Source organism: Buteo buteo, chromosome 25 (genome assembly GCF_964188355.1).
Source record: "Buteo buteo chromosome 25, bButBut1.hap1.1, whole genome shotgun sequence".
NCBI classification, from domain to species: Eukaryota; Metazoa; Chordata; class Aves; order Accipitriformes; family Accipitridae; genus Buteo; species Buteo buteo.
The window spans coordinates 10,906,550-10,931,322 of record NC_134195.1 but is presented as its reverse complement, the minus strand read 5'-3'; the positions used below and the strand labels follow the sequence as shown (position 1 = coordinate 10,931,322).

The 24,773-nt window shown below is 39.5% G+C and overlaps 1 protein-coding gene across 1 annotated transcript in view; it reads right to left on the bottom strand.

The window, feature by feature from the left end:
- Positions 1–24,773, bottom strand: part of GABRG3 (gamma-aminobutyric acid type A receptor subunit gamma3) — a 333,754-nt gene that overhangs the window by 145,765 nt on the left and 163,216 nt on the right. Inside the window, exons 5-6 of the mRNA XM_075057199.1 lie at positions 11,379–11,599; positions 7,713–7,795 (exon numbers count right to left, since the gene is read on the bottom strand). Coding sequence (XP_074913300.1) covers positions 7,713–7,795; positions 11,379–11,599 — 304 coding nt within the window. The remainder of the gene's footprint in view (positions 1–7,712; positions 7,796–11,378; positions 11,600–24,773) is intronic.

Sequence of the window (24,773 nt, the reverse complement as noted above, 5' to 3'; positions counted from 1 at the left end):
ATTCTTCAGAGACAGCTCTTCACGCTCAAACCATTTCTTGATGTAGAGGGCAACTCCTCCACCCCTCCTTCCTCCCCTGTCCCTTCTGACCAGCTTGTAGCCATGGATAGCCGAATTCCAGTCATTGATGGCTACAAGCTGGCTGATACAACATGGCTACATTGTCCTGTGATGCAATTGTTACAGAGTGCCAAAACCAGTCATTCCTTCTCCTGTTAAGAGATATGACGCAAAGGAGTGTGACTGTCTGCTGATGCTCTGTATTTCACAAATATGAGCTCTGTAAGTCAGAAGTTATAAATGCAGGGCTGCCAGGGTTTTACAAGTTATGGACCAGCCTCTCCATAAAAATCAGATTAATCTGCAAGCCAGTTATCACATGCCTAAATAAGCAATTAACAATAACATAAGTATGTAGTGTATAATAGGTGTTACATTACATTAGAGTGAGAAAGCTATTTTCTTCCTGCCTGTGGCGCATTTGTGTCACGCTGTCAAATGTTTGTCAAAAAAAAAAGAAAAGCTTGCAGTGGCACAACATGCTTAAAGGGGTTTTGGCTTCAAGTAAACACTGAATATCATGAGATCTGTGATGAAATCACAGGAACTAACAATGATTGTCACATGGCAGAGACTCCAGGGCCTTTTGCTGATGCATTCAGCTGTCAGACATGCAACCAGCCACCTGCCTTGCTTCAGCATTTTCTCTTATTTATTCCTGACACCATAAGCATAACTTAGTCAGTTACATATATTCTTGCCAAAAACAAATGGCTCACAGGCAGGTTTTGTCTTTTCTAAAATTGTTTTTGGTACTGATTTTTTTTTTTTTTTAATCTTACTAAGAGAAAATTTAGAAAAATAAGACTGGTTGCTTTGAGAAGCTAGACCGCACTTGGGATTTCTGGGACTTCCAGTCTCCTTGTTTAAACGTAAGTCAGAGCTGGGGGGTCCTGTCCCTGAAATACAGTCGCCTATCCTAATCTTCAGATCCTGGAATAAGAGCATTTTTTGGGTTCTGCAGCAGATTGCCTAGAGAGTTTGCGCAGTGACACAGGTCTCCCATCTCCCTCAGGCAACCATGCAGGGTAAATGGAGACACTAAGGATCCATGGAAGACCACTGCAAAACTGAGGTAGATGCCAAGTTCCTGGAATAGCCTATCATCAATCCAGATTGTAAGCATTTTAGGCTTCACTAATTAGTACTTGCTGTAGTTTTACTCTAGGGTCTCAATTTTGCTGGAAGTAACGGCAGCTGCTGCCTCTCCAGAGGAGCCTTCAACCTCGTGGAGAAAAATCTCAAGAGTCACTATAAAAGGAGAGAGACATTTGGTCTGCTACTAGGCCAAAACCTTAGCACTTTGTGAGGAACAGAAGAGCAAGGGATAATACATTAATTAACCACTGCCATCAACAATCCCTGATCATCAGGGAGGCAACACACGACCCTCAACCTCAGGGAAGTTTTGCTGCTTTTTCTACGAAACAGAGGTCATTTATGTATTGGTGCCTGTTAGATCTAATATCAGATTGTTTTAAGTCTATTACTCTTATATCACAAAATATTGTATAAATTTGAAACCAGCATTGAATCATATAACTATAAGTGCTTAGAAAGGTGTCTCTGATACACCTTGAGCAATGAGACAGAAAACTAATGGAAATAGTAGTGCCACACTAATACTTACAATATGCACTAGTTTGGCATGAATCTACCATAAATTAGATTTAGAAAGTGTAACTTTACAGTGAATGTACTTATACCATGGATGAATTTGACCAATTTCATAGATCTATAGCACATCCTATTGGATCAATTAGATAAAAATTAGCTGAACTTCCAATGCAAACTAACTTGTAAAATTTTTATGAGTCCTGTCTTGGCTATAAAATAGAGAGTCATAAAAATCTAAAAGATACTTAATGCAGTGTCTCTTACATATTAAGAAATGTATCGAGTCACACACTGAAAAGTAGTAGTGAATTACCCAGTAGTAAGTAGTCAAACAATTGGATAAATATTTGACTCTCTAAGAAACAATACATTATTTATGTTAGATAAAAAAGAAACACCTGCAGGGAATTTTAGGGAAACCTAAGGAGAGTTAACAACTAAGTAATGCAGTAGCAGATTACACTCAGAATGGCTGTTGGAATGAAGAAATTAAATCACTCAAATAGGACTACAATATCTTTCAAATTCACTATATCCAGGTGTCATTGTGGGCACCTCAGGAAAAAGATGCTTAGAAACATTAATGCTTACAGGTTAACAAAATCGAAGAAGATCCCTACAGAGTCATGCACTCCATAAATCTCTGGAATGGTCAACTTGTCTTTGAATACTGCCTTGCACACGAACCAAGGTATTTGAAAAAATATGTAATGAAAACAGTAAAGTCTAAAAAAGGGCAACAGAAATAAGAAGATATGGAAATGTCTGTGTGTAAGAGGGATTAGCAGATGAGTTAGAAGAGGAATCTATCACAGATATGCTTCAGGTATTGTATTCATGAATTGTCATATATGACACAAGTCATATGCTAAATACAGGGTTTGGGAGGAAACTTTCGAAGGCCAAATTTTCCATTTCTTTTTTCCTCTCTATAAGACCGCTCTATATTGACTATTATCTGAAAAAGACAGCCTTCTGAAGAGAAGGATGGATGCATCCTGGTACCTTAATTTCTACCTTCCTGGAAGAGGAAAAAGCTACAATAGATAAAATATGCTCATCACAAAACCTGGATCAAGAATTCCATTGATGCCCCATGACCTGGTTCAGCCCATTACAGAGAGCACGGATGGGAAGTTTAGATGTGGATTAAAGCTTTCTCTGCACATTGCAATGCCTTCTCAGCATCTTTAATGAAACTCCTCTTGAGATATATGAACATTAAGCTGTGTTTCTTCTGGCCTGTTCTTCATCAGGAGTAAAATCCTGCCCTCAGACTTTATTAATGATTCTGCTCATGATACATGAGATGAAACAAAGCACAGCTCATTCCACAAAACCAGCATTTACATTTCCAGGCTAGGAGAAACATATTAAAATTGGCGATGACAGCTAGTTCTGTTAGAAAATTAATGATAGGCTCAAAGTACTGATTGCATATCCATAAGAGGTTTCATGTTCAAAGGGGTAACATTTGATTGAACTGAGTTTATATTTAGAAAGACGGGATCTGTTTCTTTCAAACACTATGTTAGATTTGGATGAATTTCTTTAAAATGCATTTCACTTTTCCTTACTTTTTTCTGCAATACTTTGCATGCTTTTATACATCACTTAAAAAAAACAAAAAAAGAACTTGAACTTTTAGAAGGCTAAAAGTACATGTTTTAAGACCCGACTGAGCAAACCGGACCATCAAGAGCTGGAAATTTTGCTTTCCCCTATTTTCCACTGAACTGAAAACACTTGAATTGTTCGTGAACTTTTGTGTGTATATTTTAGTGTTTGCAGTAGGAATAGCATTCCAGGCATGCCCACCTTTTCCTGCCTTGCAGCAATCCTCCAGTACTGGGCAACTCAGGACACTGTAGACTTTCTCACTAGGGAAAAGATAAGTAATTGGCTACAAAAAATGTTATCATTTCTATTGCCTAAATCTAAGGTGCTTTTTAAAATGAACAACAGTGTCTGCAGTTTGATCAGAACAGCAGCAAGAAAAATAAAGCAATGAAAACCCATTAATCAATTCAGTCTTATTATTTTTATTCTGGCATTTTGCACTGCAGCTCAATATTACAGCATCTGATAAAGCCTGAAGCATGGCCTTACAGATTGTTTCAGACCTCAGGTATGCAGCTAGCACAGATTCCCACCATAAAGCTCCTTGTACATAATTAAAAAGTTAGTTGACCTGATTGTTTCAACTGGGTGTAATGGGTTTGTCACTTTCATTTTGGTATGGCTGTCGTATGCTGTCACCTGAAGGAGTGTCATGAATTTAAGTTAATCTTGAGCATGTGGATGGGGAGAGGAGGTTAAGGTCTGTTCTGGGCTGAAAAAAATGAACACCTCAAACAATTAACTGTTGTGCAGGTGTGGGTGCAAACATGCTTACGTTATTCTGCAGTGTGCCTAGTCCTCCCAAATTCAGAAAATCCAGAATACTCAACAGTTCCAGCAGTGGCTGACAAAGGAAAACCAAAACCATGTAGGCCAGCTGGAAACCAGTCATATGATGACTTTAACAGAAAATAGTTCCTGCAAGTAGCTTAGCCATACAGCCACTTTTGCCTACTGTTTAATCTGAAATGCTCTTACTCCTTCAGAATAAAAAAAAATGGTGACCATTAGTACAGAGTGATCTTATTATGCTTAAAAGCTCCCAATGCATTTTTCTTTAAATGATTTGTCCAAACACTTTTGAATCCTTATAAAATTTTAGCACCCACAGTATCCTATGGTAGGAGTTCCACAATTAATTTTGCTTTACTTCTTATTTCCAGCCTGCATTTTGCTGTCTGTGTCTTATTTGTATATTCTTGTGCTGACATTGTCCTTCGGACAGAATACCTCCTCTCAGGAGCCTCCCTTGGCTCAGGAGGATAAATTAACCTACATGAAGAACCACACTAACACAATATTTTTATGCAGTAGTATATAGTACTTCAAAACCATATGAAGACAATGTGATCATATAGAGCAAAATCTATCAAAGATTGATACAGTGGGATCAAGTCACAGCATTGATTCTTTCTTCACAGTCACGGGGAAACGCACATTCATACCATGCACTGGCATTGATGCGAATGTTGTAGCATCTCTGTATTAAGGAATCCTGCTTGCCACATGTCGTTGATCAAACCAGTGTGGTACACAGACTGGGAAAGAGCTGTCACGTTGCACAGCAACCCTGCATTATGCCATTGGGCTCAACTTTCCACAGAAGGAGTGTGCTAAACACACATCTATGCAGGGACAGCAACAAGACATACGCCTACCACATGCCCTAATATGCCAGATGATTCATCTCATCACGTCACCTGAAGCACATACAAAACTTGCACAGAGAGTAAAGAGCTTTCAAATTATTTCAATACTTTCTAATTCCTATAAAAGAGACTAGAGAGCTTCAGGAACTGTTCTTGAACAAGATTTTCCACAGGAAGGTGTAGGAAGGTTTTACTAACCACTGTTAGCTTACTAAGATGGTCTCTCATTTCTAAGCTGCTCTTTTCTCCTTATTCATTCTGGCAACCAGACCAAGTAGAGCTCCGTCCTCCCACCAAAGGAGCATCAACTGTCCCCAAAGCAACAACCGGGTTAGGGTTGTGAATTAGTTCGCACTAGAGGAAAATACTGCAGAAACAATTTGAGATTAGTTTCACATTTCTGATGCATCAAGGGAAATTTATGTAAAAAGTAAGAAATTTAAAATATTAACCTTGTTCATGTGTGTACAGAGATGCAGTGAATATTCTCCAAAACTTGTCCTTTTTTGTGCTTGCCTACAGTGGAAACTGCAAAAATTTGTCTGTGTGCTGGGGAACAAACAAAAGGGATGCAGGGGGAAATGGAGCTGTGCTCTGAATTATACAACCATTTTTATTTTATTCAAAGACATACATCTTGGAATCCGTAATCAGCTTGTCCCCTCAGAAACTTGTCATAGCAGGCAGCAATAAATCATTCAGGCATTCACTCAGTCATTCACTTCATAAGTCCCACTGAGTGCCATGTATCTTGGGACTGCTATGAATGTACGCAACACTGCAAAAAATACAACCAAGTTATGAAACAAACAAATCACACAGGAGACGTCCTACTATTATGATAATAGTAGTGCTAAAAGTGTTCAAGGAAAAGAACACAATTCAGTATGAACCTAAAGAAATAAACCCTTGTTATCAATATGACCAAAAAGGTTGACAAAACTATAAAACATTACTTGAATATTCCTCCATTGGTTTTTCCATCTGGCAAGAAACTACAAAGAACGCACATAGAAACTGTGACACATTCAGCTTCTGCTTGATCCCATGTAATCTCCATCTCCATAGATACTAGTACATGTACAATGGTAATACATGTGTTTTCAAGGGCAGAAGGGGTCCGAGCTAATAGATCTAAATTAGGAGGAACCTCTGTAAATCAAGTTGTATTTGAAACTTTGCCATAGAGTGGAGCCTTCTGAAGTTCCCACTGATATCCTCTCTCTTTAAACAAAAAACACAGAGCATAACTTACTTGCACTCAGCAACTGCCTAGCACTTAGGGAATGCAAGGTTTGAAGCGACTTCCCTGTTTATTAGAGTTCACCTTCTTTGGTTATTGCTAGCGCAGGACCTATCAAATTTATATGGTAGGTTTAATTAGCATCTCTGGACTGGGAATTAATTTTTAAGATCGCACACTCCTTTCCAGGTACCTCAGCAAATCAACGGCAGGTTGCCACGAGGTAAGAGTAGCTTTATGCAGTAACTAAAGATAGCTGAGGTACATATAGTTCAGTGACAAGTGTTCATTAGTAGGAAAGCTCATTTGGGAGCTATCTGCCTCTTGTTCAGTTGAGTATGCATATATTCCACACATCTGAATTAAACACACCACTGTGTATTTTTGCCCAGGCTCACTTATATACATAGATCATAAAAAATGGCAACGTAGTGATAATGTTTTTGGGGAAAAGGAGATGTTTACACCAGTAGAATTTTAAAACATTTTCCTGGGGAAAAAGAAGAATGCATCCTGGATCAGCTGAAATTCAAATCTAGTTTCTGATTGAGGATCACTGCTTGTATACTATTCACAAATGGAAATCAATACACTACTTTTACAACAACATACCTATTATGAAGACATTAAATAGTGTTATTCTTCTATCACTTTTTAAGAGCTGATGGAGAAAAAGCTATTTTCTAAATAGAAAGACAAAACAATACATTTCCCATTCGCTTTTGGAGAACACAGATCCTGAGTCTTGGAGTTTATCAAAAGAAAAATCTTTAGTGGAGACTGTTTTAAAATGTTTGTAAAATATTTGCATTGTGTGACTTTGGATTACAAAACTGTGCAGGTGTACCCATAAGCAGACAGCTCTCAAGCTTTTTCAGATGAATCAGCATGAAGATAACTTTTCCTCACAGTAATGTTGGACCTCAAGATTAACTCACCTGACTTTTGTTTTCCATCTGTTTCACCAATGTACTTGTTTTGCCTATTAGATAGGTTTTAAATATACCAACACCACTACATACAATATAACATTGGGACTACTGGACAAGCTGAGCAATAAGAGGAAAATGACATTTACAGTAGTTACACCATTTACTTTTATTATGGAACAGAAAGGCATTACCATGCTACTTGCTATAAACTCAGATGTTCAGAGATTGCTGGGCATGTCCCCAAGCTGTGCACCTCCTAAAGAAAACTGTAATTTCTATTCTCATTTCCATGTCACGTGATTGTATAGATTAACATAGCACAGACTGGTATGAATATCTGCTTCTGCTGAAAGTGTGACTATAGTTTCAACTAAAAAGGCTGGTTCTGGCAAAAAACAGAGTAATCCACAGAAGACTTCATGGCATAAGTCCATTGACCAGGACTGCTAGAGAGGAAAGCAAAAGTTCCCTCAATATTTAAGCAAACCTAAACTTCCTATACGTGTTGAACAACCTGACAGATATCAGAATTAAACTCGTGCCTCTGCATACTAGGTCTATACAACAATACGGCATTAAAGCAGTACTTACAGCTAGAGAATATCAGAGGACATGAATGTTCATCCATTGGGAAATTGTGCAGCTGCAGCTGGCACTCAGCATTGATGGTAAGCCTATGGAGAAACCAAGCGTCTGTTACTACACACCAGCACAATGAACAGTCAGAGGAGGAGGCAGGGTAACCTTAGGTATCATGCAAGAGCGCTTTGACATCTGTAAGTAAGGCCTGAAAGGAAGGGACTATATTTGCAGATAGTTCATTGGCTATTTAGACCTGATCCAAAACAATAATAATTATCTAAACCAACAAATAATTTCAGACACATCATTAAGAGTTTCTTGATCCCAAGAAATCTGTGCATATGTTTTTCTCTAGGCAATTCATCATTGAAGAATGTGGGATGGAAACAACTATTCTTTACAAAAAAAATATGGCTGATATGCTGGTATGTAATTCTACAAAATTAAAACCTCATAAAGAATCTAATAAGGAACATTCTCCACATTTACTTATAGTGTGAACTTAATATTCTTTCAATCATTTGGGGCTGTCTCTGTATTTTAAAATAGATTGTAAAATGACTATTAAAACCAGATAATCTTCAGCCTGATAGCTTACAAAGTAAATCTGTTTACCCAGGTAGATTGCATTAAGTGCTAGTTTATTATACAGTCTTTTTTCAGGAAACAGACACTATATTAATTGCATGCCTGAATTTAAGCAGCAAGGGTAGGTCATGAGGTTTTTTTGTTGGCTTCTGTCGTGGTTTCAGCCCAGCCGGCAACAAAGTGCCACGAAGCCACTTGCTCACTCCTCCCCTCTGGCCCCAGTGGGATGAGGAAGAGAAAATATAAAGAAAAGCTCATGGGTCAAGACAAGGACTGGGAGGGATCACTCAGCAATTATGGTCATGGGCAAAAGACAGACTCAAGTAGGGGAAAAAGCACTATCAATATAATATACTGCCAATCAAAACAGAGTAGGATAATGAGAAGTAAAACCAACCTCAGAACACCTTCCTCCCATCCCTCCCTCCTGCCCGGCTCAACCCCCCTCCCGGTTCTCTCTCCCTCCTCCCCCCGGCAATGGGGGTTGGGGTCAGCTCGCCACCCCTTGTCTCTGCCGCTCCTTCCTCCTCAGGGGAGGAGGACTCCGCACTCAGGCCCTGCTCCCCCGTGGGGTGTCTCCCACAGGCTGCAGTCCTTCAGTCCCAGCCGGCTCCAGCGCTGGCTTCCCCATGGAGTGGCGGCCATCTTGGGGGCCTCTGCTCCCCCGCTCCCCTCCATGGCTGGGGGGGACAGCCTGCCGCCTCACGGCGGGCTGCGGGGGCATCCCCTCCTGCCCCGCTCCTCCTCCCCTCCTTCCTCCCTGACCTCGGTACCCACAGAGGGGTTCCTCCCCCATCCCAATCCCCGACTCATCGCAGGTTTCCCCTCTGAACTCCGTTCTCCCAGTGGCGCTACCGCTGTCGCTGAGGGGCTCGGCCTGGGCCAGCGGCGGGTCCAGCTTGGAGCCGGGGAAGCTTCCAGCAGCTTCGCACAGGAGCCGGCCCTGCGGACCCCTCCCCTGCTACCAAAAACCCCACCACACAAACCCAAGCCAGCTTCTTTTCTTTCTTTTGTTTTTTAAACTAATTCAAAAGCTAACAAACTGAATGGGGAAACGTTTGTGTCTCAGATTCAGGATGACACAGAGAAAACCTCTGTCTTGGAGAAGGTCACTTGTGAGGAACTTAACAGTGGTTTTGCACTGACACTAGAAGAGGGTTTGCAGTGTTACAGCAGGAGTGCATTCACACCTGTGGCAGTACACACACCCCCCCCAGCCCCTCCCCATCCCGCCAGCAGGAAACGAAACTTCCCCAGGCAGGGAGAAGGGGAAGGAGACCCTGGAGGCTGCAGGTCGAAATTTGAACTGGCCAATCGAGAGGCGCCAGGTACACCGAGGTGACCCTCCTGGCCAATAGGGATTAAAATGACCACCCGTCAGATTCGACGGGGGTATAAACGGGGTCCCACTGGAGGACACGCTGGAATCAGTCCTCCTCGGAGCAGCGGGTCTGCAGTCGGAGACTCCCCCTCGGGTCAGGGCACCGCCCGAGGTAACTCCTCGAGGGAGAGAGCTCTCAGCTTTTAGGGGAGTGATACGCGTGTTTCGAGCCATCGCTTAAAATCTTGGGGATTCTTAAGTCGGCCATGTGATATTAATTCTTTTTACATCATTGAGCCTGTGGTTTTATAAAATGTTACCAGACTTCTAAATAACTTTTACTGAAGAATAAATCTGAGTTTTAACACCTGTTGGATTTGGTTATGTGTGCATCCGTAACACCACCCAAAAGCGGGCAGGGAAGAGGACAGAAAGGCATGGAGCATGACTGAATCTTGTACACTTTCTCCTGAAAACAGAACACTCATCAACACCTGACAGTACCAGGGCATACAGTAGTTACCACTTCCATGCCATACCAATTCTGTGTGCTCACTTAAGTCAGATTAATTGTTTTTTAATTTCACAGTGTTATCAACAAACAATGATTATTCTAGCAGCTCCTCCTATGTAAAACTGACCTGAGTGGGTGAAAAGGACTCAAAATATCTTTCACAAATAAAAATGCTCATTCAAATAATCCACTGGGTTATGTATTACCCCTTTCTTATCTGCTTTAGACAAAGCAGTTAATTCAACAAATAGTTTCTTTAGTGACAGGTATGTAAGTCTAACTACTATTAGGTAGGCACTTGACTTGCCCTGAAATACTAAACAGGGCTTAATAGGAAAAAAAACCCAACAAAACCCAACAACACAATCAAGAGGGTATTGGAGTTGACATCCTAATCAACCAAAGTCTTTAGCTAAAGGCTACTGAAATAAGCAAGACTTCTTCACAGTGGAGCAAGCCTAAGAAGGGAAGGACACTAAAAATATCAGTAGCTTTTCCAGCTGTTTATTTCCTTCCTTATTGTTTGCCAAAGACTTTCTATTGGAGCCCAACTGCAATTGCAAGCATGATCAGAATATGCTGTTGCACTGAAAGGGCTGAACACAATCACTGAAGAAAATGTAGCATGAAAGGGATGTTTCTGGAACAGTTTGCTGTGTGGAATATGGCTTATGGCAAAACCCCCTTCTGAGCAATTCGACTCTTCCATAAGTAAACACATATTTTGATTTCCACAGGCTTTTTTTATGCAAATATATACAGTGTTTCTAATACCATACAGTTGATCATAACACGAAGATTAGAAAAACTCTAAAAGCCTTTCCTCCAGCAATTCACCCTTGTGATGAGATGTGACAATCTTTCAGCGTGATTTATTTGAAGAATCAAGTATTGGCATTAGCATGAATCTAGAAATATTTTATCCAGCCCTGCATCTCACTCTGATCAGAAAGGTTTCTGACAGGTTTTATGGGACTACATGCTCCTGATTTTATTGCAAGCACTAAAAAGCCCAACTTCTACAATTTAGACAGGCCTATTTCCAGTTCTCAAGGTTTCTTCTTTAGAAAGACAAAACTTTGTTTTTTAAACTTGGCAGTACTTATGCTTGAGTATTTCAGTATTAGAAAAGCACGGTCAGGTAAGCACCAGGAAGAAAACAGCAGAGGAGAACAAAGATACCGCTGAAAATTACTGCAATTATGCCAGAGGCAGGAGAAGCTTTCAGCCCTGCACCTTGCTGAGTGCTCACCTGAGGGTGTACAAGATCTTGCCATCATTCCATATGCGGAGGAGCTGGTTGGGGGTGGTGATCCAGTGAGCCTCCGCTGTCTTCGAGTTACGAAATATCGTGTCTGGGATCCAGATCAAGCCAACCATGTTGCTGTTCAGAGTCAGTATTTTCATGGTGCTGTTGAAGCGAAGACGGCTATCTGTCCACGTCTGGGCAAAAAATATATCAATTTGATATTCCTGCAATGAAAGCATGATACACAAATTGAAATCAGTTCCACACTTCCCACTGCTATTTGGTGTTTGACAAGATCTATCTGGGTGTAGAGCATCAGGATACATTCAGGCCAAAGGAGCTACAGTTTGTTTTTTTACTGCCTCAGGAAATAATGTTTTTCCTTTTTTTTCCTTTTCTTTCCCCTCTAGCTACTTTAGAAAACAGGCCAAACATCTCACTTGCCTTGGTCCTGTGCCATAACAATTTCTGCACTAGCACATTCTTTTCCATTGCCTCTGAAAAGTCACAGCTACAAGGTACAATTTGCAGAGACTTTTTCTCGTAGGGCAGACTGATAAAAGAGGTGTGAAAGATGAACAAGAGCAACACATGTAAGCTGGAGAATGGTAAATTCCCTTGATTATGGCAGTGCCTTTTGGGGAGGGTGTTGTGTAAATTCAGTAAATTAATTGTTCTGTTTGTTACCAATTATTCAGCTACTCTTTTTCAAGCCATACTAGAGCAGAATGGAAAAGGCATGTTGGTGCTTCTTTGCAGACACCTCATGTACCTCAAATGCTAAAAGCTGAGTGGTCACTAGCTTACTGCCCTGAATAGGCCAATGTCATAATTTACATGAATCTCATTCTTTCTTTCACTCCATTTTTACTGCTGTTTTCCTGTAGGTAAGCAGTCATAGTAGGTATAACTGCAGAAATTGAGATACACATGGACAAGCAGACAAAATGATCTAGGTGAACATACAAACACACTGATTTATGCATTTAATACTCCATGGAAGAAACTGTGTAAAAACCAATATTCGAATTATGAGTTCCAGCCACTGGCAGCTGGGAACAGTCACGTTTGATTTGCTTATGTACCTCTTCCTCTTTCCAGACTGGTCTACCTGTGAACCCTGTGGAAATGGCCACCTGACCATGTCATGAAAGACCTTCTCAGTATCACAGGCCTGGCTGCATCCATGACAGGGTCAGCATTTGCTGATGTGACACAAAGCATATGCTCTACAATGCAGGCTAATACAGGGGCTGGGAATAATCCAGAGGAAAACATCTCCTTAGGTCCCCTGGTCGATGCACTCTTGGTATATCTGAACAAAGGACAATTAAAGCTGTGAGGAAAGTCTGGTATGTCTTTGCCTTTGACCACTCTGAACTTGCTTTTATTGCATTTTTGCTTGTCTATTCCCAAGTTTTTAAAAAGCAGGTATAAAAAGAAATGCTATTACACAAACAGTATTGTATATTTTTTTATTTATAGTTAATTAGAAGAGCGTGTAGTCTGAACTCAGGACAGTGTTTTTGCTAAGAGCCATCTGGTTCTCCTGCACTATTACATTTTTGGCAGGCCATCCTTCCAAAGCTGATGTTATAACACCAGGAAACCTAATTCACTGACACTGTAATCCTAGTCCAAAACACACTCTGGGCCTCTCATCTTTAGATGGCAAATGATCAATAGGTGCATAAGTAGTGCTAGCATGTATCCAAATACCAGGTAATAGATCACCTTAGGTATTAAAGCCTAGGCACTAAAGGCATTAAGGACTATTTTTCTTCATAACCTATCTCACTAGGTTTTTCATTGTATTATTAGTTTCATTTTCTCAGGGAAGCTGACAGATCTGAATCTGAAGAGACTTTTCTTTCATCTCAATGAGCATAAAGTTGCACATCTCCATACACTTAAAGGATGCAATGTAATGTACGCAGCATACCTGTATTATTCAAAAAGGACACCCTTAATTCACCAGGTTTAAGATGGCAGTGCTGATCTTGTTTCTTTACAATCAATCCTGTATCATTTTAGTCCTTGAAAGTCCAGTGACAAGAGTTTGGCACATTCAGCTTCTATAGAGAGGAATATGCCAGACATGTCTATGGGTTTCTCCAAATGCTGAGTGAGTAGAGTTGCTTTTTTTAGCTTACATGTGAGAATCAGTATTTATAGAATCAAAGACCATTTGTATACAGCTGGCTAATGACAGTGCTGCCTTTTTACAGGACACGTTTTTTGCATGATATTCATATTTGAGGTTATTTTATATGAATGCTTTATTTTGACTAAATTTAGGAGCAGCCATAATTCCCTTCTAGTATATCATACATATTTAATGATATTTAGGATTTTAGGACTTAGCATATTTAGGATTTCTACAACACCAAAGGAAAGAAAGACCTTGAGCTCCATAATACAGTGTCCTGAGAAGGTACTGCAGTTAGATCTGAGCAAAGTGGGCACCAGGAGCAGTATAACTGTATCACTGTTATTTCCATCCAGGTAAACTATTCTGGCTGAGAAACAGATTGCATTAGCCTAGAAGCAGGGCCATGCTAACACCACTGTCCAACTCCCATTTTGCATTTCGTTTACTTATCACTGTAACTAGAACACACCAGAAATGATCATTATTCAAAATATCTCTGCAATGGGCCACTGTAACTCCATTCACCTTAATAAAAACATTTCAACACAAATTAAATGGTTCTGAGTTATTTAGTTCTTAAAAAAAAATACATTTTTCTTTTTGTAAACTGAGGTCATATAAAGCAAAGCAACATTTTTAAAAGAAAAGTCAATCAAAGTTCTTTGAAATTAGTTGCATTGACTTTTTCAACAACTTACCTCTATTTTTTTTTATTTAAAGTATTTACAATATTCAGTCAGAATGTACAAACTGCAAAACAAAATATTCCAAGGAAAAATAAATGCACATTTCCATTTAATATCTGAATTCCAATTTCATCCTTTTTGTTCTCTCCATTAATCCTTTTCAGAAGTGAATGTGAGATCAGTACATCCTTTACATTAATCTTTGGAATTGCTTCAGTCTTCAACCAAGCAGATAATGGAGTATGATATTCATACATTTACTCTGCTAGGAAGGGACAGAGGTCACTTTTGAAACTGGCACTCAGTTCTTCACTTCTAATGAAGCTAAGCCTGTGCACACTTTAGGAAAATTATCTTTATCTTCACTGACAACAGATACTCAGTTCCCAGTGAAGTCAACAGCTTCCATATACTACTTTGCACAAAGCTGGTACAATGATCTCCAACACACAGCATCTAACAAGAAACTGCCAGAAGAAAGGTTTCTATGTTGGTCTCATACACAGGTCAATATTATATAAGAAAGGAATGGTTTTCATTAGATAGCTAATACCTGCCATTTTAGATTTCTGTGAAATGTAACAGTCACACTTAGAGAGTTCAGGACTTTAAGTTTCAGTGAAATGATGCCTCAGACAAAGCAACATCCTAGAACTCTAATAATATTCTTTATGTTCTGTTCTACTACTCTACCATAAATTTTGTTGATATCCTTCTGATTCTTTCTTTTCCTTTTTATTTTTTGGCAGTAACCATTGACTACTATAATGAACACAGGAACAAATAAAAACCAGCAAAATTTTCAATAAGACTTCTTCCCAGCAGCACAAAGGTGAAACTGTTCTCCATGAAGTGATCCCAAGATCATGTACCGTAAAGTGTTATGTCACTAAGTTTTCTGGTCTTATAGGCACCTAATTTGCCCCACTACAAAAACAGACTCAAGATTTTTCCTACTCATACCACATTTTCACACTGTGCCTGGATGTGTTAACTGAAGCTACACTCCAGAGCAGCCACACTTCCAAAAAGATATTCTCCTTGAGAAGAAGTAAGGGCCAATCCTAAGGGGAAAAATACGTCTACATGTTAACAGGAAGGGAAATTCTAAGGAAATATTATTTCCTTTAGTACATCACATATTTCTGAAATAATATTAAATTTCTCTGATGCAAAATTCACTTATGAACTTGAAGGGATTGATAGAAGAATAATTTATTATGAATTTTAGTAGAATTCATTATGTTTGGCTTTAAAAGTAAATTCATAAAGCATGTTACATGTTAAATTCCCTGCACTTAAAAACTTCATTGAAATGGAATCTGCTTAAGGATTCCACAATCTGTCCAAATCTGATTAGATAAGGAAAATGGTTTTTTAAATAAACTAAACAATTTTAAGAAATTGAAAGAGCAAGAATATGATACTAGAACATGATAATGTTTCCCAGTCAAAGATTTCTGATATATGCAAGTACTCAGCTGAATCTAACTACATAACATCAGGCCTTTTAAGAAATTTTAAATTATCAATAGTTTTTACTGTTTCTGGAAACACTAATGCTTTTCAGTAAAATTAAATCAGTTTATTTGTATTGTTTGATCATATGAAAATATAAAGCCTTACTTCTGGCAGCTAATATGTACCTCTGAGCGAAATGTCTTTGTTTTCTTTTTTTTTCTCAGCTCTTTTTTTGCAAGAGCTTACCCTTAAATGCATGCATTATCTTATACATTTCATTGTGTAAAAACCCAGTTTGTTCTACTTGCAAGACTTATACTTGTAAGAACCACTCAGTACAATCTGAAAAAAAGTAACATTCTGTCACTGAAAACCTCTCTATCAATCACCCTCAATGAGGTTATCTTTGAAAATGGGATTTTAAAATTGGCACTTGACAATGCTCACTTAACTTCCAAAAGTAACTTCTAAAACCAAGAAAACAGATTATGGTCCTTTTACCTGTACAGTATGCAAGTAATTGTCTCATGGAGAACATTTCTTCCCATTCAAAATTTATAAGCTCTCCTTTAAATCTGAAACTTCGGGAGAAAAATGACTGAATAAGATGAGGGAAAGTGATTTTTTTCCTAAATCAAATGATGATTTAATCAGAAGGTATTTTTCTGTTTTGTTGTTATGTACAGAGCAATAAGTTAGAGATGATTTTTCTTTCCTACTTTCTATCGATTTGTGGACAGGGGGACATAAGCCAGAGTTGACAACAGTATTAGATGCAAGTAACTGTACATAGCCAGGGTTCCAACTACTTGATTTTAGCATATTTTTTACATTTTCAAATATTCCTAATGTGGTTTCATTAGTGACTTGAAAATAATCAAGCCAGCAGTGAATTATTTCCTCTTCAGCTGTGTAGGAATGATTAATGATTGGAAACACCTTGAAAGTGCCATTGTTTGAAACATCTGTAGTCACAGAGAAAAATACACGCTTTTCAGCCAAGTCTTTCCTTGTTTGCTCAGTCAAAAGAGGAGCTAACATGTTGTTGAAAACACATGAAGCTTTTCTCCTACCATGATATATCATTTTAGATGTAGGTTAATCCCAGAAAATACAATTTAATTGGCTGTCACAATTGGGTGATCTATTTGAATGACTACAGATAATAGTATGGTACACCTTTGTTGCTTTTGCTGCAGCCTTCTCATTTTCTGCATTTTCACAATGTTAAAACAGTAAGAACAACAACAACATCAAGAGTCTTGTCCTTGGAAAAAATGCAAGAATTTCTTGCATGATACTTTCCGGATTCTTACTATTGCCTACTAAATAATGCACCATCACCTCAAGACTCCATTTTCCTATGCTGGCAATTATTGCTATCTTTTCTGATCTATTCAGCATTATTTCTCTAACTCTTCCACGATGTTAATTTTTTTCATTGTAGAGCCTATATCTTGATTGTTGATGGAATGAGACTCTTTGATTAAAGCTATTACTGGGATTTGTATGAGGCTCGTACTCAATCAACTAAAAATATCTAAATAATTAGAGTCCAGTTGAGATTATGATTATTCTGTTCGCTGCTCACCCCTTGTATATCATGCCAACACACAAGAAACACTGCTCCCATAAGCTTTAAACTAGTCTAATAAACTGTGTAGGGGATAAAATCTCCTGTGGTTACCAAAAGGCTTTACTGCACCAAAGTGGGCAATCCTATTTGTAAGTCTTAAACTGTTCTGGAAATAAGTATTAAACTTCCCTTTTATATTTCAGTCCAAACCATTCACTATCAAGTACGCTTAAAAAAATTAATAATGGTAGAACCCTTTACAAGCAAACAGTGTCACGAAAATGTTAAGCATTATGGTTTAAGTTTGGGACATGGGACAGGGCTGTTCAGGGAAACAAGAAAGAACTGAGAGCAAAATCTCTGAAGGGTGGGAGTCTCCCTCTTTCTGCACTCAGCCATAGACCACAGGTGAACATGCCTGGAAATGTTCTATCTTTATGCCCTTGCCATGCTTGGATTAAAAGCACAAAATGAAGGCTTTGAGATACTGTGTTTTAATAGGAAATGTCGCAAAGATTAAAGCAACACCCATGATATCTGTTTATTTAGTCTGCAATTTTGTGCACTTGAAGAACATTAAAAGAGGGTAATCTTTTCAGAGTTTGAGGTTTATTTTCAACAAAAGAATATTTTTTCCAGCCCAGCTTACCACTGAAAGCAAAGTTTAATCAATAACCAGATTGCCAAAGATTACCCTGCAAAGGGCTGTCTGATTGGTTCACTCACCCCTTTAGTTGTGTGACAAAAGAATGAAAGAAGAAATACTCCCTGAAGTACGGGAAGAGTGGTGCCCTCTTCCTGAACCAGAACATTCACAAGCCCGATATCAAAACACCAAAATTAATTCTAGGGAGCACAGTCCACCTTTAGCTTCCATGATTCTCATATCTTACACTGAAGAAGTGGGTTAGAAGGGGAAGAGAATTGTCCTTTGTCCAGTGGCACATCTTCTGAACAGGCTTTTGATCATTTGAAGAGGTACAGGTCATGCTCATGGCTAGTTTTGATCTTGATGGAAAGAAATATTCCCACAGCAATTGCTGCATGAAGTGTGATGATTGTTCCCCAGACTGCACAGTGTATAGATTATAAAAAGCCAGGAATTACAGTGATTCCAGGAGAACCCTGGAAGGCTTAAAATGTTACCTTAGCATTACTCCTTCACAGGTACTGGTTGTTTTTGCATCCTGTGTGCAACTTGCATTCTAGTTTTAAAAACTGGTAAAAAGCTCTCAGATATCCTGTGGGAAGGAACTGAAAGTAGTAGAATGGTCTACCATTTTCCAGCAAAGCAATTTTGAATCCTACACACTCTCATTTTGTGGAAATAATGCAGAAAAAGAAATGAAGTCTGCTGGAGAAAACCTGGTAAAATAAAGAGTGTATTTCATGTGCAGTATATATTCAAAACTCTTGTGGTATCATCAAGACCAACGCAAGCCTTCTGTGAGGACAAAAATTCTCACACGCATGTCCTGAAAGTTTGTCTTGCTTTCAGCATGGCTTGGGATGAGCAGAGTAGCACCACTAGGGCTGTTTGTAACTTTCCCTGAAATAACTCTGCCAGTCTGGAGCTTCATGTTTTCAGAGGCTGCTCAGGAGCCAGACTGGGGGGGGGATTTACCTCACACTACATACAACACCGGGTTTTGGGGCCTAAGAGACAGCATATCATGGCTCACCTTCCCATCCTCCACCAGCCTCCTTTGTTTCTACTGTCTGTGCTCCTGCTCCCCATCCAGCTTCTACCCTTATTCCTAATGGTCTCTGAGAGGTGAAAGAGCTCAGGAAACAGTTCTCCACTTTTGAGCTTTTTACTTTTCTTAATCTGAGTTTATCTTTCCCAGCAGCATTAAGGCTGTACCTTCAAAAGCCCCCCAAAATAAATACATAAACCAAAACACAGAATGATCAGGTTTACAGTGGTAGTAAAATATATAACTTTGAAAACTTTCCAAACTGTTTTATGTCTAGAATACTTCGAATAACTTGCTCTTTTGTGAGAATTTGCTTTGATACTTTCATAAAGTTACAAGCATGATCGTTACATGGAGAAAACACAATGAAAGCAGCAAAGTCAACATTGAGATTGTCACCATAGATATAATGGCTACTCAGGCTAACACTGGCAAAATATTTCAGCAAGCAGTCACAGTTGTCTCCATAGCTGAATGCTTTGAGTGAAAAAAAAAAAAAAGCTCTTCTCATCACTGCTTCAGCAGGAGTCTGGGAGCAAGGAGGACAGAAGCTCGCCTTCTTCACTACAGTGTTGCCCTCCGGCTGCTTTAGGAAATTATTCCACTGATTTCTTGCTACTATAAAGAGTGACAGACAGCTAACTTCACACTAAAAATAAAACATGAAATTATCATGTAGCATTTCCTTTCCCTGAGAAAACATTTATCTGTCTCACTTTGCCTATTTTGGCTCCTTGGAGGCTAGCTCTAGCCCTGCTGTATTCCAGGTGACTTTTCCATTTAGTTACAGGAAAGGCTGGAGATGTTTGTCTTGGCCCATCCCCTGAGATCCCTTCATGTCTCCTCCTCACTCTGCACTGGTGGATTATCTCTTCTGGTTTGATTAACCATTCCATAATCAGAAACACAGCATGAAATTAGAAAGAATGCGGCTCACTTTAGAAAACCAGCTGTAGATCTATTCTCTTCCCATCGCTTTTGGTGGAAGACTCTTCATTTTTGCCAAATATTGCTGCTTTACATTTCTTTTGGGACTCTTCTGTTGACTTCTGTTTCTCTTAAAGCATTCCCAGAGACATCCCGATTGCTATGATCGTGACACAACTGCAATTCCACAGCCTCTTCTCTCGGTGTGTCAAGAGGGCTAGGGTTCATGTCCTGTGGCAGACAGGGCCTGAGGAGAACATCTGTCTTTGATGACCCATAACTATATGGTCTTAAATTGGGCCATTTTAGAAAAAGGGATGTCCAAAGCATGCAAGGAAGTTGCCGGGGAAGTAGAGGTGGGTGCTACATGGCAGTGGGTAGACTTTTGGTCACTGTTATCTGGTGGACAATGTAACTCGAAATGCTAATCAGAATAGTCACTCCTAAGGAGATTGCTGGTGGAAGAAACAGTGTTGTTGGGATTGACAGAGAAATTACAGTGCCCACTCTGACCTGTAATTTATGGCTTTACTAAGACAGCAGACAGGTTGGGTTTTATTTGAGAGACTGTGTGAGCAAGAAAGAGAGATTCCAAATGCATAATTCGATGTGGTAAGAAACACAGGTTGTTAACTTGTGAATTTAGTAAGACAAATACACAAGGACAAGCTTAACTCCTATGGAAATACTAAAGAAATAAAAATGAATAATCACTGAAGAGAAGAAACAAAGAAAGAGAAAATTAAAAGCCTGTGAATGTATGTTAATTACTATACTTAATGTAATAAAGTACACTATTAAGGTCTCTTAAGAATACTTGATATCTGAAAAAAATATAAAACAAATTATAAAGATACTCAATAGTATTCATGTATTACAACAAAAGATGTATCAACTTTATTAGTATAGCTCTTGAGCTGTTAGCTTATTCAAAACAGAAGCTAAAATCCCTGCTCATGAAAATAAATGCACTCTCAAAGACTGCAAACAAGAAGAGTTTATGTGCATAATCTCGGTATTAAAGAGTTTGTTTTAATGATGGAGAGAGGGCCTTTTGGCCAAAGAAGCAGAAGAACATTTTGAAACATTTTTTATGCCATTGTCAAGCTAGAAAAGCAGAGGTTAGCATGATGTTTTTATGTGTACTGTCACTTTTAGCACAAGAGCAGCTGTAAAGGAACAGGAAAGAGGGCAGTGATGAAAAAACAGACACCTATCTCAGGCTGAAGCTTCAGGTACAGTAAGGGTCTCAAGCAGAATCATGGGCGAGGGTAAAGATGGTAAGGAGCACTTTGTAAGGAGGCAGGTGGCAAAATCAGAGGGGTGAAAGTCCTGTTGCAACTGTTCCCCTCCAGTATCATTTTCAGGATATCTCCTGAGGCTACGTTATATCTTAAGAACCCACATACCACTCTACTACAGTATCCAAGTGTCCCAGAAAGTTGCTCTCATCCTTACAACACTCTGGGTGGGGAAAAAAAAGTTATAACCTTCTTTTTTCTTTTTCAGAAGCTGAGATATTGAGGGCATCATTGCATTCTCCAGGGTTGTGCAGGGAATCTACAGCTCACCAGGGATTTAAACCCCATTCTTTCAAACTCTCTCCCATTTGAAACCATCCTGCCACCCATCAGTGAACAATTTCAAGGGTCAAAATAAATAAATAAATAAATAAATTTCTGCATTTGATGTGCTTTTCCTCAAAAGAAGCACTAACTCAGTGATTGCATCCCCTCAGCGGAGTAAGGGGAGACTACAGACATAGCTCAAGCACTGCACACCCAGTCATTCACCTTGCTTCATTGCCAGCTGACTTCCTTACCCTGTTCCTTCCAGGGTGAATCTGCCACCGAGGCAGCTAAAACTAACAAATGTAGACATACACCAACTGGTGCCACTCAGTCTTGGGGACAAGTATTGGTCCCTGGACATCTTTGATTTAGCAGAATAGACATACCCGGGTCACAAAGTCTAAATTCGTTACAACACAAATAGGATCCAAAAGGAAAGCTTAAAGGGCTGAATGACAGGAATCATGTAAATAAATGAAGCAACAGTGAGTTATATCCTGTATCCACAGTATGTGAATAGGTGTTACTGTCATTAAACAAAATGATGCACGAAAAAGCCAACTGTGCACAAAGTAGTAGAAAAAGCTTATTTGTAACAGCCCTCATTTGCATTTAAGGGAAATGCAAATGTTTAACTGCGCTAAAAATGAGAACAAGACTGTTTTGCCACATAAGCACAGAGACACACTCTGTAATGAGAGTCTCAGCTGTGCTCAAGCCTTTCTTGCTCTTGGCCTCCAGAGGAGCTGGGGCAGCCCTGCACCCCTCTGCACTACTGGCTCAGGCAAAACTAGACCCCTCTCTGCTTCTGCACTGCTGGAAGCATGCTTTGAGGGGAGGCTGAGACTCCATATTTGAAATATATAGCCCATAAGACTGTGCTGGCTGCCTTCAGCAGGCTGACCCTAGCCTTCCCACATTTCCAAGCTGAGGACACTCTGGTTCACAGCTTACCTCTTCATAGGAAAATACAGCAGGCAAATGTCTTTAGGCTTCATCTAGGCTTCACAACACAAGCACAGAGACATTTCAATAGGGTAACTATCTGGAGGCCTATCCTTGCCTCAGTTTCTTCAACTCTTGGGCAATTTTTTTTTTTTTTTTTTTGGTTTAGTTTTGTGGGTGGTTCCAAGGTAATCCCTGGGCTCCTCTCATCCAGGTCATACTTCCTACCAAGCCTTCTTGTGTTAGGTGGTTTGACACTCAATAGTTCTGTCTCCCTTTAAGACCCTACTTTTCAAGACAAAGTTGATCAAATTCCAGCTCTCCCTACATTTCAGTCCACATGAGACTCATATTAAATCACCTATTGACACTGGTATTTCTTCATTGTCCCTAGTATGAGGGAAAAGTGACACCAGATGAAATAGCAGATGGCTGATTGCCATTCACTGATAGCAATTTCAGGAGTCCAGGCTGTTCCTATCAGTTTTATATGAGCACATTCCTCTTGCATTCACAAACTATCACTCCCCAGTTGGGGAGATTCAAAAGGAGCCTACCAGAAATTTTCAATACCTAATATCATTAGGAAAAAAAAAAATGAAAGAACCTAAACAAGAAATTGTAAGATCTATCTTGCAAAGCTCATTAGGGAAAATGAAATATAGTCATGTAATGATGTGTAAGACAAACTCACTCCCTAACTCAGCATCTCTTCTAGCACTCCAGAATTAATAACTGATACTGGAATATAGGTTTTTACACCATACTGGAAAGAATAAAAAGTAATTCTGCTACTACTTGTGAACTGGTTATACTGTCATCAACCAAAAGAGATTAAAATGGGTGTAGCTTGCATGGGAAAAACACTTTATCTCCAGTGCAGTTTCACTTTCTAACTAGAAATGAAATAGGTAATATATGGAGGTGATAACACAGGCACTCCTGGTACGTTGTGCTTCAATCCCCCAGCACCAAGCAGGTAATTATTGGTGAGGACAGCAGCATCCCCAGCCCAAGTGAGGAAGGCGCTCCATCCGTTGCCATGGAAACACTCCCACCTCTGCTCCCCCCGCTGGTCCCCTCCCCGTTGCTGCGGTAACCACTTGACATCAGTCCCCCTTCTCCCACCCTGCATCTCCCCGGCCCACGGCCCTGCTCAGACACCCACCCGTCCTTTGGCCGAGGGCTCAGGGCAGGCACTGCCATCAGCGCTGCGCAGCTGGAAATTTCACCAGGAGCTGAAGGGAAAGCACTGGTTTCTCTCAGACAGAAGAGGCTGTGGAGGTTCTGTTTGTTTTCTTTGGACACATTTATGCAGGGGGACACTATAGGGGAAAGTCATGGGGTCAATATAATGCTTGTATGTCACTTTCTGTGGCACACGGACTCAGGCCGATCCTTTGCCCAACAGTGAAGGTCACCGGTACTTAACTATACAGCAGTCTTTTTGCTGGAATTTTTTTCCTTGTATTATTTACTGACAGAAGAGAAACAATGATGGTGACCCAGCCACATTTCTCTAACTCAATGTATTTTGGCTTATTCAGTCTGCATTTCTTTCATTTCTGAATACCATTCTTAAATTGGTAGAGGTTTTATTTTTATTTCTATTTTGTTTTTCTTTTTCCCAATTTCAGTAAAAGGAAGATGAAAATAAATGTTTTGCTCAGGATCTTACAGTATTTCTTTCTGAATCCTACTAAAAATTCTCCAGCCTTGAACATTTTCCACTGCAAAGAATATAAACTTTGGAGGCTTTTCAGCACAAGTTTTCTGAACTTTTCTTAGCCATTTTAAACTTTCCTTTCACCAGAAGAATAGGACAAATCTTTCTTGGTCTATCCCACTGCTGAACTCTTAAGTAGCAGACAAATGGAAGTCCAGCAAGAAGATATGTGGAAGTCCAAGGGCCAACACTGGTTTCCATTTTTACCTGATATCAATACACATTCACACTGTTTTCTTCACTTGAGCATCTCAAACTTGATGTTGTTATAGCAGGGGAGAAAAACTCAGTTCTAATACAGCATAGAACGGCATACAACTTATGCCAATAAAGGAAAAAAGAGATCTCTTCTATGGCAATTTTCTATTTCACTGTTATTCTCTAAAACATATTTCATAATGCCCAGCTGTGAAGTTTTGCTTTAAAAGTGTTTCATGAAACAATTCATAATATGCATTTCAATTGCCTAGAAAGGGAAAAGTTATTATAGCAGTTTCAATACCAAAAACTAGTCCTTTGTGAACAACATGAAAGAAGTGGACAAGCTTTTTGCTAATGGAAGCCTGCATGAATCCTTACTTTTTAATTTCCTAGCATAACAGTAAGAATGAAAACAAAGGACCCAAAGTAAAAATTGTTCAAACCAGATTCTTCTCA